General features: G+C 44.4%; 1 protein-coding gene across 2 annotated transcripts in view; it reads right to left on the reverse strand.

Moving 5' to 3' along the window:
• Positions 1 to 3864: 3864 nt before the first annotated feature.
• MTUS1 (microtubule associated scaffold protein 1) overlaps positions 3865 to 14718 on the reverse strand; it is an 85773-nt gene continuing 74919 nt past the window's right edge. For both annotated transcript variants that reach the window (XM_084266879.1, XM_084266878.1), the window contains exons 9-15: positions 11723 to 11937; positions 10419 to 10524; positions 9345 to 9418; positions 9160 to 9255; positions 6720 to 6836; positions 5352 to 5449; positions 3865 to 4578 (exon numbers count right to left, since the gene is read on the reverse strand). In XM_084266879.1, the coding sequence (XP_084123005.1) occupies positions 4362 to 4578; positions 5352 to 5449; positions 6720 to 6836; positions 9160 to 9255; positions 9345 to 9418; positions 10419 to 10524; positions 11723 to 11937 (923 nt within the window). In that variant the 3' untranslated portion in view covers positions 3865 to 4361. The remainder of the gene's footprint in view (positions 4579 to 5351; positions 5450 to 6719; positions 6837 to 9159; positions 9256 to 9344; positions 9419 to 10418; positions 10525 to 11722; positions 11938 to 14718) is intronic.

The raw sequence follows: 14718 nt of genomic DNA on the forward strand, positions 1-14718 counted from the left end.
GCAAGTACTAGGACAACTTTGACAGTATCAGAGACAGTCTGGTGGTAATCTTCTGGCTCACTGCTATTAACTGGTATCAACAATGTTACACTGTTACCCAAACGACTAAGTAGGTGTTGCACAATTTTATAGTAATACCTTAAAGATCTGCACCTTTTTTGTTGTTTTTTTTAGGCAAGACTTCAATCTGATCAGAGTAAGTTTAACAATCCCTGAGCTTCTGGATGAGGCTGTGCAATGTCTTCAGTCCTTTTTAGCATTTCCATTTATCAGAACAATATATTTCCCTTTGAACTAGAGGAGCTGTGCCAACTGCTTACATTTCAAAGTGCTGTTGAGCCTTTAATTTGACAGTTGATTCCCTTTAAAATGCCTAACAAGTTGGGGAGAGTGTCACCTGCTCAGACTTGGCAGCACAGAACTCCAAGTGGCAGCATCCCTTCCTCGGTGACAGTTTGGCAGGGGAGGGAGGATGATGTAAATCCATTGCTGCATCATTGCTTTTCCCCCAGGTTTAATGGTTGTGTGTACTGGTGACATGCAGTTCTCATGACTGATTTGCACAACAGCAGCAGTGCCTTTAAGGAAGGATTTTTTTTATGGAGGTTATTCCTCCCCCCAGCAAACATCAAAATAATTCTCATAAATGTAAACTACAAGAATTATTTTACTCTGTATTTTACATAGTTCTTGTTTTACCAAAAGCCTCCTGGGCAGGCCTGATTCTTTTTTACATTGCTGCAGTGACACATTTCCACACAAATGGGCAGTGACACAACAACGGAATGAAGCCCAGGAAATTAAATTGAAGTGACTGAATTCACATGCCTGAATCCACCAGCATTGTTGTTCTATCTCCATACCTCAGTCACTGCTCTGCTGAGGCAGGGTGGCAGCACTGGACAGAAGGTATTTGTTCCTTAAGGGTTTTAAGATTTCTCCAGCTTTCTGATGAACTTTGTAACTCCAGCTCAGCCCTAAATCATTTCCTGGCTGTCAGGCAACTATACTTTTAAGGGTCAGTGGTTGGTTACTGTCTAGAAGGAATTTCCTGCATGGATTGCATGATAGTGGTTTGCATGCGAAGGGTCTTTGTAATGAGAACCTCCCCCTCTTCAGTCAGGATAAGGAAATGATTCACCTTAAATTTTACAGCAAGTATAATGCAACTCATGCAAAGACCTTGAGAGAGAAGCGTTGAAGGGAGGTGAACCATGCTACAAAGGCTTTGAATGGCAACAAACTCTTCAGTACAGACAAATGTCACTGTGACTTCCTCTGAAGCCTAACTAGTAGCTCCAACTCTAATGCTAAGGCTGCACATCTGAAAATAATCACTTGTTTAACTGCCTGACTAGCACTAGACCTTTGGCATGTTTTTGGTGAGCAGGTTCCCCGCTTTACCCCAAGGAGACATGATGTTAAAAATGCAGGGGTTTCTTTGCATCATAAGTTACTGGATCAAAGCAAACCTTTGCTAAGGCCTGGTACTTAAGTCAAAGCTTGGAGTATTAATGCTCAGAAAAACACTGGAACAGTGTTTACAGATGAACAGAATTGTTTAATTCTTTTGGGCCAACAGGAGAGACTAAAGTATTTCTGTAGTCTGATTTATATAAAACAAGGAGTCTTCCTTTCTTCCTAAGGCCATTAAAAATTCTACTTGCAAGGCATTCAGAGGTGAGGAGTCTCCTATACTATGGAGGGGAAACTATAACTAACTATAGTAAACTAACAGGCTTTGAATTAGTTACTGTACTTACTTTCCTGTACTGGAGCCCCAGACAAGCTTTCCCCTAGTCTGTTAATGGGAACGGGCACGCTGTGTGTGATCGTCAAGCATCTGCATGCATTCTTCTTGCATTTCAGGTACTAACCTTCCAAGTAACATCACCAAGCTCTTCTCAGTGGCCAGACAGCTCTTCTTGTGACAGAACCTGTTAGATAACTAAACTGTGTGGCTTTTCTCACACAAAGACTTTTCTGAACAAGGTGAGTGTTTCACTGACGGCATCCTACAGGACTCAACTTACCAGGCACACCGGGTCCCTACACCAAGCCAGCTGCACTCAACTGTTTTACTATTGCTTAATTCTGTAATTTATCTCCATTCCCCTTTTTTTAAATAAGCAACTCAAACAATTGCTGATAATCACAAGCAAGCTCTGTGTAACTTCTGCCTACATTAGAAATTTTCACTCTAAGGGTCACCTGAACAGTAATAATTTGTGCAGTAAATCTTCATTCTTACAGTTCTGCTGGGCTTGAACAGGTACTAAGTCCTTCTAGTATCTGGAGGCATGTTCCTCTTAGATAAATGGAAAAATCATTTGACTAACACAAGCAGGAGAAAACCCCTTCAAATCAGTACAAAACAATTTATTTTGTAAGCATTGAGCTCCAATACATGTGATCAGATCTCTGACCATAGAAAATAAGAAGGTTCCAAGAGATACTTTAACCCCAGATTTAGCCCACAGCAGATTTTATAGTTAAATTTGATGCCCCTAGAAAACATTTTAACTATTGCCACCACTCACACGTGGTATGCACAGTGCCCTAAAGAGAATTAAGACAGCATTATGTTCCACAGAAATGGCACCCTTAACATGTACATTATGGAAAATTAATTAATTTTAATGATGAAATAGTCAATCACAAGTTAAATGTAAGTTTACTTACTGTATGAGCTCTGTTAATGGTCTTGTTTGTATCTGTGTTCCTCATTACTAGCCAATTTCAAGTCTTGGGTAGAATGGTTTGAAGCAATTCTCCAGCTGAGTTCCCTCAGTACTTTCCACCCCCCTCATTCCTGTCCCCAAGCTACTGAAAACAACACACAGCAGATACCAATGGACCTGGAAGCAGGGCAGTAAATCCCAAGCTATTGTAAGCACAGAGGGTGCTTTGTAATAGTAATTGGAAGTTGAACTTGTGTTCAGTAGGTCCGATGCAGACACCTTAAACAGGTCTGACCAAGGGTGTAGCAAGGCTCTGCAGTTACCTTGTTGAAGCTGAAGCTCAGCATGAGACGTTTCCAGAAACACTCACACCCTCAGCCTCCAGTTCCAGCAGCCAGCACAATATTTTTTTCCCCAACTCTACGGACTCTCCTGTACAGGATCCTTTGCCAAATGAACTGGCAAAACACTGATACCCTGCAGCTGAAGGGAGAAGGGAATAGCAAGAGAAATACACAGCTGTCACCCTCCTCCTCTTGCACAGGTGGATTTAGCCAACCAAGAATGGTAATACAGATACTAATGCTTAAAAAACGCAAAGTGTCTCACCAGATACACTGGAATTCAAAATTATTTCAGATTCTTCTTGAGAACTGAGTGGAGAACACACCTAATGACAATTACTGCATTTTTCTCTTTGGCTTGCAAATCTACATCTAGTTCATCATTGACAGCCAGCCTCAGCAGTGACTGTGCTGTACCAGGGACATAAGCGATCTGCTTTCAGCAGGGAAGATGGCAGGTTGGGGTTTCTAAACCTGCAGCAACTACCAACTTCTGCCCTTAAGGGCTGCTGTGGTTCTGACTACAACCCTGTTGCAGTGGGGTTTGGATTTCAAGTCACGCTGGAAGCAGTCTCTTCCTAGGTGGCAGAGTTGTGCACAGACATTAAACCTCCAATCCATGCCAGACATGGCTGTGGGGTTGTTTGTTTGGTTTTAAAATTCAAGTTGGATACTCAGGCCAGCCGAGACACCAATGAGTCAGCTGACAAAGCTTTTCATGCCCAGTTTTTTACTGAACTGAAGCCAGAAAGATGAAAGAGACTAACCTCTAGCACTAGTGGCAGCTTCTCATTCCCCAGGGAGGGTTCTCTCTGCTAAAAGCATGTGTACTGACATCATTATTAAGGAAGTACATGTCAATGTGTAGTCTTCAGCTTTTATCCTTTATTATGTACACAGCAAAGAAGGCAGCATCAGACACACGCAGGGTGTGTGACATCCATTCCATCCACAGCACAACGCACGCATACACACAGCCTTAAAAAAGTGTCTGTGATAAGGAACATATTATAAAGGTCGTGGATCTTTATCTCTAAGCCCCTGAGCTTTGTCTTATAGTTAGGTGAAAAAAGGCAATGAACAAGTCTCTCCTTGCTCCGTAAGTGCTTTGTGCAACAATGTCCATAGAGGTCATAACAAGTCTTTTTGGGAGGAACAAGCCAAAGGTCTTACTCCTGTGTTCCCAGTCTCTTAGCGCCGCTTTTGCACCAAATGGTTTCCAGTTATGCTTTAGTCATCATCATCAGCTAATATAGCTCTTGCTCGTGTGAGTAAAGTTAGGATCAGTTCTGCAGATCACAAGTGACGTGCAATCCCCACTCTCTCTCAAGAGGTGTCATCTCGGCGATACTGTGGGACTAGAGAAGTTACCGGAATTTCGGGGGGACTGAAGAGGCACAGAGGAAGAGCTGGGAGACAGTTTTCTTGGGCTGCATAGGTCACCATTGTGCAACTTCCAGAGAAGTTCCTCGTTTTCCATGGACAGGCGTTTGTTCACTTTGGATTCTTTCTCCAGCGACTCCTGCAGAACAGCTTGCTCCGTAGAGAGTTGCCTGCAAAGGAAGATTCACTTCAGAACACAAGCCCTGAGCTGGAGGCTACAGCATTCAACTCAATCATTAAAGGTTTAAAACTGCATAACCCCCTGCGTGGCTCACAGCTACACTGCTTCTGTCCAGGTAGGATTTAGCGTGGTCTCACCCTTGCTGGATTTAAACTGGTAGAATGGGATAAAGAGCAGAAAAAGCATCTGAGTGATGAGACTCTTCCTACCTAGAATGACAGAGCCTTTTAAAGGGCCAAGCAGGAGCCTTTTGGCCTTGTCACAGGCTCAGCTCTACAGAGATGCTGCATTTCTTTAGTTTCCTTCAGACTGGAAGAGTTTCCCATCTGCTTAAGCAATAGCTGAAGCTCAGAGAACCTCTAACCCGCTTTATTCATGCTAAATATTGCTATTACTGCTGCACAAAATACACTGGTCTTTTCACTGATATAAACTGGGGACAAAGTAAACCCAGGTTTAGCTCACAACCCAGTAATGCTTACAGCCCATCTGTAATGACACTTGAATTGCCTTTTCCTCCCCGAAATACTGATCTGGACCACTGAAGAATATCCTGAGCCTGTACCTCCTGCTTGTTCTCCATAGGAATGCACACTCCTAGAGATACAAGCGAGGAAGAAAGGGGAGTGTTCCTTTTACAGGGTACTACACAATCCCAGCCACTAATGTTTACACAGAGTTTTCTTTCTTGTCACAAGAACATCTTCCCCTGGCTCATAAGAATATCTGCACAAGAATATCTAGTCCACAACTATTTTTCACCTTGAAAGCTCCATGTGTTTGTCCATCCGAGCTTTTAATTCTTCATTTTCTTGCTGAACCTTCTTCAATTTATCCATTAAGATCGTGTTGTTCTCCAGCTAAGAAAATAAAGGCCACATTTAAAATAAAACCCATCCATGGACTCATCAAGATACCGACTGAGCTAGTGCAGATGTTTGCAACCTGGAGTTTGCAGACCTTGTAGACCTTGTAGGTGCAGACACCGGAGCAATACGAGCCTGACCTGCTCTCCTGCCTCACCCTTCTGTAACAGTCAAAGGGATCCCACCTACCTTATCCTTGCATCACACCAACGTTTTGCCATTTGTGCTGATTAGATGCCAACAAAGCTGGACTGGATAAGGGGTCTGCTTGTTAACCAGCACCTTCTAGTAACTGCCAGTTGTAGAAGCTGTGATGGGCAGAAGAATGCCCAGGAAGAACATGCTAATATGAGAAATTTAAAGTGCTCCCCTGTGTATACAGCGTGCTCTGAGATCACTGCATTGCTGCTGCATAATATCAAAAGTCAGGGAAAAACAGCAATTAAATAGCTGGATGGTCCAAGGACCAACATCTGTCAGTAAAGGTGAAAGTTTACTAGAAATTTACTAGTAACTGTAGACCAGGCACCATATAACAGCCAACCCGCGTGTATTCCTTTGTGTCCAAACCTCTTCCCATACTCCATTAAAGTCTTGCTCAAGCAAGTATTACAAGTGTTCAAGGGCCCCACCCAGGAGCCTGTCCTGCCACAAAGACGAGCACACTAAGCAACTGCAGGCTCTGACCCCCACATTATCTTTCTGTGTGGAATTACACAGGGACCGGGAGCAAATCCCCACAACTAACCAAGCACCTTAAAGGCAACGGTTACAGTGACTGGCCTAAGCTAATCAACATGCCACAGATGGAAACTGATTCCACTTCATAGTTGATTCCTTCTTGTTTAATTAGGATCCTTTCCATGTTAAGGTTTTCCTGACAGTGCAATCTCTCTTCCATAACACTCAAGCAAACACAGCAGGGAAGGGTTTTTTCTTGGGAGGATGGGGGACAAGGGAAGAGAAAAGGAAATGGGGAAGAGGCTCCTAGATAACCCTGTAAAACCCAACTTAGCACAACTTTATGCAAACCAGCAGCTGCCTTAAGAGGTTAAAAGGTCATTTACAGCATGCAGTGATTCCTTCCCCCTCTTTACATCTATAATTGTACCTGCAAGGTAAGCATGTGCCATCATCATTTCAGGTTTCCTTTAACCAAACAAAAATCTCAATCCTCACACCTAAGCCTGCTCAGCCCAAGTTCATGATCAGAACATAACTCAGAGACAATGTCCAAACCTGCCAGACCCCAAGGAAAACTCACCAGTTTTTCCATCTTCATTAGCTTTATATCCTGCTCATGGAGTTTCTCATTCTTGATCTCCAGCACTGCTCTCAGACTTTCCAGCTCCTGTTCCAGATACATAATCTGCGGGTTTTTCTGAAAGATTTCCACAGAGTTTGCTTTAGTACCCTGCCTTCAGGGAGAATTTAACTGCCTCTCTGCTACTTAGAAGAAAATAAATACAGTAACAACAGTTCCTTGTTTGACATGAAATCAACTTGAACAGCTTAGAATTAAAACACAACAGATCTGCTACCACTTTCTCCTGTGGTTTCGTCTGTCGATGTGTAGGTGGGACAGTCGCTGCTTTCCTTGGAAGCAGCTCAGAAATCCCTTTATGCACAAATGTGAAAGGCTCTTGGGAGTCAGGGGAAGGCACTAAAGCTGCCACAGCGAAACCTGTTCTGCAGGAGTGCCTGAAGGCTCCCTTTAAGGCTATAGGAGTTCCAAAATTTATTTCCTATTACTCATAACCCATCCCAAGTGGTAATTAAACATTTAAAACGTTTTCAGGTGCTGGAATAGTCCAAGAAGCACCAGAAACTTAATAGTTATGAACTTGGCTGTGTCTGATTTCCTTGGTTTGAGGCTGGGGGCAGCTAGTTCATAAGCAGAAATTGAAAATACTCATTTTTTTTATCTTTCTTAAAGCCTAGAAATGCAACTGCACATAAAGGTGTTGCACCACTGTACATGCATCCATGGGGAAAGCAGGAGGGGCACAGGGCAGGGTCAGACCTGGTGTCCTCAAGGACCTCTTTTCCCGAGCAAGGAACCACCCAAACACTGCAGAGGAAAACATTCCTTACATTTCAAAGGCAGAGTTATGGGCAAAAGGAAGGAGAAATAAATCAGGTCTCCATCCATTTCCAGGTAGGCCAAGTGGAACACAAACAGAAATCAACGATATGTAAGTGCACTGGGCAAGGAAGTTTATCTTTAAAACCAAACAAGACTTGGTTTAGCATATTTGGGTAAGAATCCTGGTGCTCTGCCCTGAGTACCAGCTTCACCCCCCATCAGGAACCACAGACTGTGGGCGATGGCTGCAGCTTTGCGGGGCGCAGTCCCACAGGGACAGGGCTGGTTCGGTGCCCAGGGAACAGCAGCCTCATCACCTTCGGGTTCATTCCCCTGCCTGCTGAAGGACCTTGGTTAATGGTTCCTTTTTAATCGCTCCTTCTGCAGACAAGCCCAGGTGAGGCTGGGGTGTGCTGTGCGGCCAGAGGCCGTGGCAGACAATCCAAACTTCACTCCTGCCTTTTGTGGAATCCAGGAGCTACTGAGGAAAGTGAGCCTGAGAAGTTTTAACAGGATCTTAAATTTAATTTCTTTTTTTCTTTCCCTCCTCTGCCCCCATGGTCTATAGAACATATTTTTAAGTTTATATCTGAGCCACCACATTAGCTACTAGTAGTGGAGCACAGAGCCAGAGCCAAAGACTGAAAGGCCCACATAAGATTTCAGCAAAACAACTGGGAATGTCAAGTGACACTAAGTAATACTGGAGGAGTTGGAAATGCACCTCTGTCTCCCAAGGGCTGAAGGGAATTCTGGTATTGTGGAATTTGTGTTTAGTGCAGATGAATATACTGGGTCAACTCAGTTCTGTAGAGAAGCCTCAAGCTTATGATGTGTCTGATACTGTCAGGATGTAAAGAGCACCAGCAGCTATGTGAAGGCACTTGACTATTGCTCCTTTAAAATTAAGCAACATCCGAGCATCCCTATGGAATACAGTTCAGACTCCCAAGCACAGTGTACAACACATTAATGCTGGTACCTTCCCTCCCTGCCACAGTGACATAGCGTGGTTGCAGGTTCTTGCAGCAGCTCTGTCCTGCTGCCAGAATAAACAGGAACAGAAAAATAAACTGCCAGTGAAAACTGGGGTAACTTTTGCTAGGGGCATCCAACGGGAGTTTTTAAGCCTGGAATTTCTTCCTGGGATGAGCAGTATTACTGGTATTCTGGTTACTTCCAGGTAACCAGAAAGATGAACATGTTTGTGTCTTAACCGTCCCAGGGTGTGAAAGGCCTCTCTCAGAGCCCATTTCTAACCCTTGGGAGGTTAGACAGGACAAAATACAGACAACCTGAAGGATAAATCAGCACCAAGCATGAACTGAGGTTTGAGTAAATGCAGTGAAGGCTCAAGTACAAGAAGGGAGTTTGTAACAGGGGTGCTACCAGCTGTAACTGACTGTTCAACAGCTTTGTAGATGTGCAATGGTATGGTAAATACACAACATTGTAGTGACTGAGGAAACCTTCTGGCAGGCAAGCCATTTGCATAAAATATTAATAAGGATGGGAGCCCTCATCAGGCTTGATTGCAAACCTTTCATGTTAGGCAATAAAATAAACCTGGGCTCACAAGATCTACTCATCTGCATTCTTTTTGAAGATCAAGACTTACAAGATTGGCTTTTTCTTTGGCTATTTGTTTTTGCTCTTCTAATTTCAGCTTCTCACTTAGAGAGTCATTTTCACATTTCAATTCATCGATCTGTTTCTGAAATGGAAAGACACGGACTAGTTAGGCCAAGTCAGTGCACACTGGCAAGTTTCAGACCACTGCCATGACCCCAACCCTTAACTAACCTCTAGCAATTCCTGCTTCTCCTTAAAGGAATCTTCAAGTGACTTCCTTTCGGATTCATGGGCACTCTTGAGCTCTGCAACAAATGATTTTTGCAGATTTTTTTTAATACTGTGTTAAGACATGAAAATTCTATTTGAAAAGCAGCAGGACAAAAAGCCACCCAACAGACACACATGCACAGAGATTCAGAGTCAATGGCAACACAAGAAGAATATTTATCATCAACTGATCCAAAGCAGGTAGAAAGTAGCAGATTTATCACTGCTGCTGGTTCGCTGATTGTCCCCCTGCCTGTCCATTTCATTAGCTGACAGCATGTCAAAACATTTGAAAGCTCAACAAATGGATGAATTCAGCACAAGAGCCACACCTGTCAAAAGCTGAGTTTCTGAGGGGAAACGGGAAAGACTGAAACTCTGTCTTCCTAAAACTTCTAGGAAAGCATTTCCCTTCCTCCTTTGGAGATCCCATACAGAGGAGAGTTTGCTCTGACTGCAGTGGAAGCATCGCCAGTTTTAATGATGCAAAAGTATCACTGGAAGCTAGTGGCTGTCAAGGGGAGTTGGAGGGAGGATGGAAGTCACCATCACTGAAACCAATTCAATGGAACACCACTGAAAAGTGAGTACACTCACCACCCCCTCCCTGAAAATCCACCTTTGCCCCAGTATACTCCAGCATGTCATATTTCTCAACATTCCCATGGAAGCCTGGAGAGAACCCTTCTTATCCTCAGTTTCACTCCAGAGGTGCTCCTTATAGAAATCAAGGGGTTGGAGGGATTACTTATTAATTTGAGATTTTGAGGGCAGACTGCTATTCAGGCATCTTTTCCTTAAAGAAAAAGCCACCTTTGGTCAAACTGTTTATGAGTTTTATTCAATTATAATGGGATCACAGTGATATCTGTACATGAAGTGAGACTTGTTTGGTTCCAAAAGGAGGAATTCAGCCCATGCTTTTGAAAGCAGCTGACTGCCAAGAGCAACAAAATGGACATTCCAGTGAACAAGCTGGAATATCCTTGTGACTGGCTGTACTACAGCATAGGTACCTGAGTGCAAAATACTTGCCTGAAAAAGAGGATTCATACTCCTTTTTCAGCTCCTCTACTTTTTCTGAGTGGCTGTTTTCAAGTTCCAGCTTAAAGGTTTCATGTGTGATATTTAAGTTGTCCACCTGCAATAAAACAACATCATTTTCTCCCTCTCTTGTGTCACCCCTCATTGGAATTCTTGCTCTAATGGCTGTGTGCATCCGTTGGCTGTGTTTTAAACCCCTGCAGCAGCTGGTCACAGGAAGAGCTGAACCACACACTACACTTAGCAGATGAGAACGATGCTTTACAGTTTACCGCTACCAACGGGGTGAGGGATGCGTCTGCCGCACACATGGAGTAGCTGCAAAGCAAGCTCAGGCTGGGTGTGTCTACAGGAATCTCAGACCTATTAAGCTGCCCCAAGTAACTCAGTGGAGCTCCAGAGGTCACTTGAATCTCACAAAATCACAAGGTTGGAAAAGACCTTTAAGATCATCAAGTCCAACCGTTCCCGTCCTAAGCTAAACCAGATCCCTAAGTACCTCATCTACGCTTTTTTAAACACATCCAGGGAAGGTGACTCAACCCCCTCCCTGGGCAGCCTGTTCCAGGCCCCAACAAGTCTTTCAGTAAAAAAAGTTTTTCCAGTATCTAATCTGACCATGCCCTGGCCCAGCTTTGTGCTATTTCCCCTTGTTCTGTCTCCTGTCACCTGGCTGAAGAGACCATCGCCCACCTCTCTGCACCCTCCTGGCAGGGCAGTGGAGGTGGGGAGAAGGTCTCCTCTCAGCCTCCTCTTCTCCAGGCTTAACACCCCCAGCTCCCTCAGCCACTCCTCAGAGGATTTGCCCTCCAGCCCCTTCCCCAGCCTGGTTGCCCTTCTCTGGACACGCTCTAGCACCTCCAGGTCCTTCTTATGGTGAGGAGCGCAGAATTGCATACAGCACTCAAGGTGTGGCCTCACCAATGCTGAGTACTGGAGCGCAATTCCTTCCCTAGACCTACTGGCCACACTATTCTTGATAGAAGCCAGGATGCCACTGGCCTTCCTGGCCACACTGCTGGCTCATATTCAGCCTGCAGTCAACCAACACCCCCAGGTCCTTCTCTGCCTGACAGCTCTCCAGCCAGTCTCCCTCAAAGAGACAATCTCCACCATGTTTAAACAAAAGCTTAAGCTCTGGACAGCCTAGTGTAGTAATATTTTTACTTGTTGCAACAAAGCGGAGTTTCCCATTAGATAAAATAACTCCCTTACTAGGAAAACCCAGGATTCTCTTGCAGGCTTGCAGCAGAAAGCAACTGCTCGTGAGCATTTCTACTGCAAGGGTCACATACCTGCTCCTGGAGTTGTGCCTTGTACTTTTCAGCTTCTTCAATGCAGATACTTTGGAGTTTCTCACATTCAGCAGTGTAAAACTGTTTCAGCCTCTCCTCCAGCTCAGCTAAATCATTGTGGTGTTGCTGGTTTAACTTCTGCAGAAATCCTTCGTAAGCAACTTGCAGTTCGTTCCTGTCTCTCTCCAATTTCTCACAAGCTGCAGAAGTGGTTACTGAAAATGTCAGAAGGAGAAAAAAAAGTAATTGGATCGAGTTCAATGCTAATTACACCTTCTTCATTACAAGTATTAAAGATAGCAAGCACTCTGCACAGCAACATGGCTACACAAAGACAGTTTATCCATGAAATGAATGCCACCTCCAAGGACACATGAAAACATCTTTGGTAAAAAAAATAATCAAATTTAGTGTTTCTTATGCTGAGAATTAATTGAATCAGTTAAACCAGGAACCCATATAGAAAGCCCAAGTGTGACAGTTTGTCATGACACAGAAGAATGAATGTCTCACGAGAGACACTGGAGTGCTCCAATAAAACATTTAATTGCATTTGCTACTTCACCTAATTTGATCCCATTTCAGTGGCATATTTGTCAGAGTACTTCACTTTCTGATATATAAACCACTTAGCTAAATTTGAAAGCCTCAGTATCCAAAGAACAGACATTCAACATGTTACTCGAACTCAGATATGTGGCAGAGAAGCAATGGTAGCCCAACGTGGACTGACATCCAGCTGACATGGATATGGAACTGCTGGTCTGAACCATACTGCTAATCCACACACACCCTGAGATACTTAAATACACAAGGCACAGGCCTGTTTCAGGCATAAAGTGCAGAGTATTAAGACAATGCAGAAATGCTGCGTAGTTCTCTTCACATTTGTATTAACACAGGTCAGCTAAGACAACTGCCTAGGTTTGTCTCCCCATATCTACTGATTCAAAGGCAAGCCAGAAGTTAGCAACTTCTCCTTTTGAGCTGGGAAGTGCCATTCCCAACTCCAGCCAGCCAGGCCCGAATTGGAGGAGTCACTTTCACCTTACACACTTCCAGCTGCACGCATGGCCTGGCAGCCAGGCGAAGCAGGGCCTCTAACACAAGCGTGTGGTCACTGACCTCAAGCAAAGCACTTACAGAGCCTCCGGTGCTTTGGTTGAAAATAAATTAGCAGAGGAGGGTCTACTTAAAAGAGAAAAATCAACCATATCATTAACTTGATCTTGAACCAAACAAAGGAGAAGCCAAACATACACACACTTTACAGCAGCTTGGCACACTGCCCAACACTATAAATATAAACTAGATGTAAAAGCATAGGAAGATACAAGGCTTTTCGTACAGGCAGTCCAGGGAATTCTCATCACAGCTGAGTTTGAGCCTCAGCATATATAAAGTCCAGTATCTTCAAGGCCAGACACCAGGGGTGTCCTGGGCTCGGCTGCAGGGAAAGCAGCGAGTCCCAGCAGTGCCTCCAGCTACTCGTGTCAGGTTTCCTCTTCCCTGCGGAACTCGATGAATGACACCTCTGGCATTCCTCTGCCAAGGAAACTGCAAGTAGCCTTGGCCCTGCTGCCATCACTTGGAACTGGCAGTTGGAATCAGGAAGGGTAAGACAGCGAGCAGTGCTGCATGGAAATGGACCTGCACCGTGGCTGCCTGACCTGGGTCTAACAGCAGGCTTAGCTCTGCGCTAGGCCCCTGTCAAAGGTTTGCTGATCGGGGCAGATTCAAGCCAAGCTGCTGATCCCGTGGCCGGCAGTGACACAATGAGAGGCTCAACTGAAACGTACCACAACATTCTCTGCAACCCAGGCAGATTTCAGCTTTCTGTGCTTTCTATACCATCACCAAGAAAGGTGTTTGATTTCCCTATCCGTATTCCTCCAAACACTTCTATTTTAACTGCTTCCTTTGGAATTAAAAATTGGGAAAAGCAGCATTCACACTCCTTTCACATTGCCCTGTGTAGTACTGTATGTAATGTCATGGACTACACGCTCATACTGTCATGCTTTCGGGGAAGAGAAAACGTTGCAGGTAGGGACAGAACCCACACAGCGAGCCAAACAGAGACATTACGTGGCCAACCACATGCAGAGTGGCTCTGACCACCTACAGCAGAGTAAGGGGGCTATACCTGAGAGGCAAGCAACTCTCATGCCACATGGGAAATACAGGTAGCAAAAGGCTTCAAGTGATCCACTTCCTTTAAAACCAGAGGAAGAAGCAACCACTTGATTCTTTATTTGTAAGGCCAGAGCCATTGGTTTGCCTCCATTTAGCTAAAAGATTGTGCTGCCAATCATCACCTTATCTTCAAGTGTCAGCACACATCACTTCAGATGATGCAAAACACTTCAGAAAAAAGCAAACAGCAAACCACACCTTTGTCAAAGGGAACAGACACATCAGTTCTTGTTCAGCCAGTTCACAACTCCCATTTATGAGAAGACTAATGTTACAAGGGCAAACAGAAACTGCTAAAACTTGCACTGGCAGGTGAACGCGGTGTTACCCCAAAGGTAACGCCTGGCCTCTGCAAAGCTGGAGCCTGCAGTGCTGCTTCCATGCAGATCACAAGCCTGACCAGCAGCAGAACCACCACTCCACCAGTAAGCTCCCAGTATCATGGTGATGCAAGTATCACACGTGAAGCGTCAGCAAAAGCCCCAGCTGAAGACTTGTCCATTTGAGGTCAGGAGAAGTCCTGTACAGCAAAATTTATCCCCATAACTGAGATCCTAGAGTCTGCAGCAAGTATTCTGCACAGCCCTACGCATCTCTAGCCTGAATCATCTAATTTATGACTTCATTTAAGAAAGGGCAAGGGTTTAAGCTGTGAGAGCAGGCAATTAAGTCCTTACTTTGTCCACACAACTCCTGACTGACCACACTTGATGGCTACTCAGGAGTTTTCTCATAAAACTGGTGCTTCATCTTGAAGAAAAATTTCTAACTGGAACATGCTCTTCCAGTAGCACACACAA

This window comes from Gallinula chloropus, assembly GCF_964237585.1.
Source record: "Gallinula chloropus genome assembly, chromosome: 7".
Lineage (NCBI taxonomy): Eukaryota > Metazoa > Chordata > Aves > Gruiformes > Rallidae > Gallinula > Gallinula chloropus.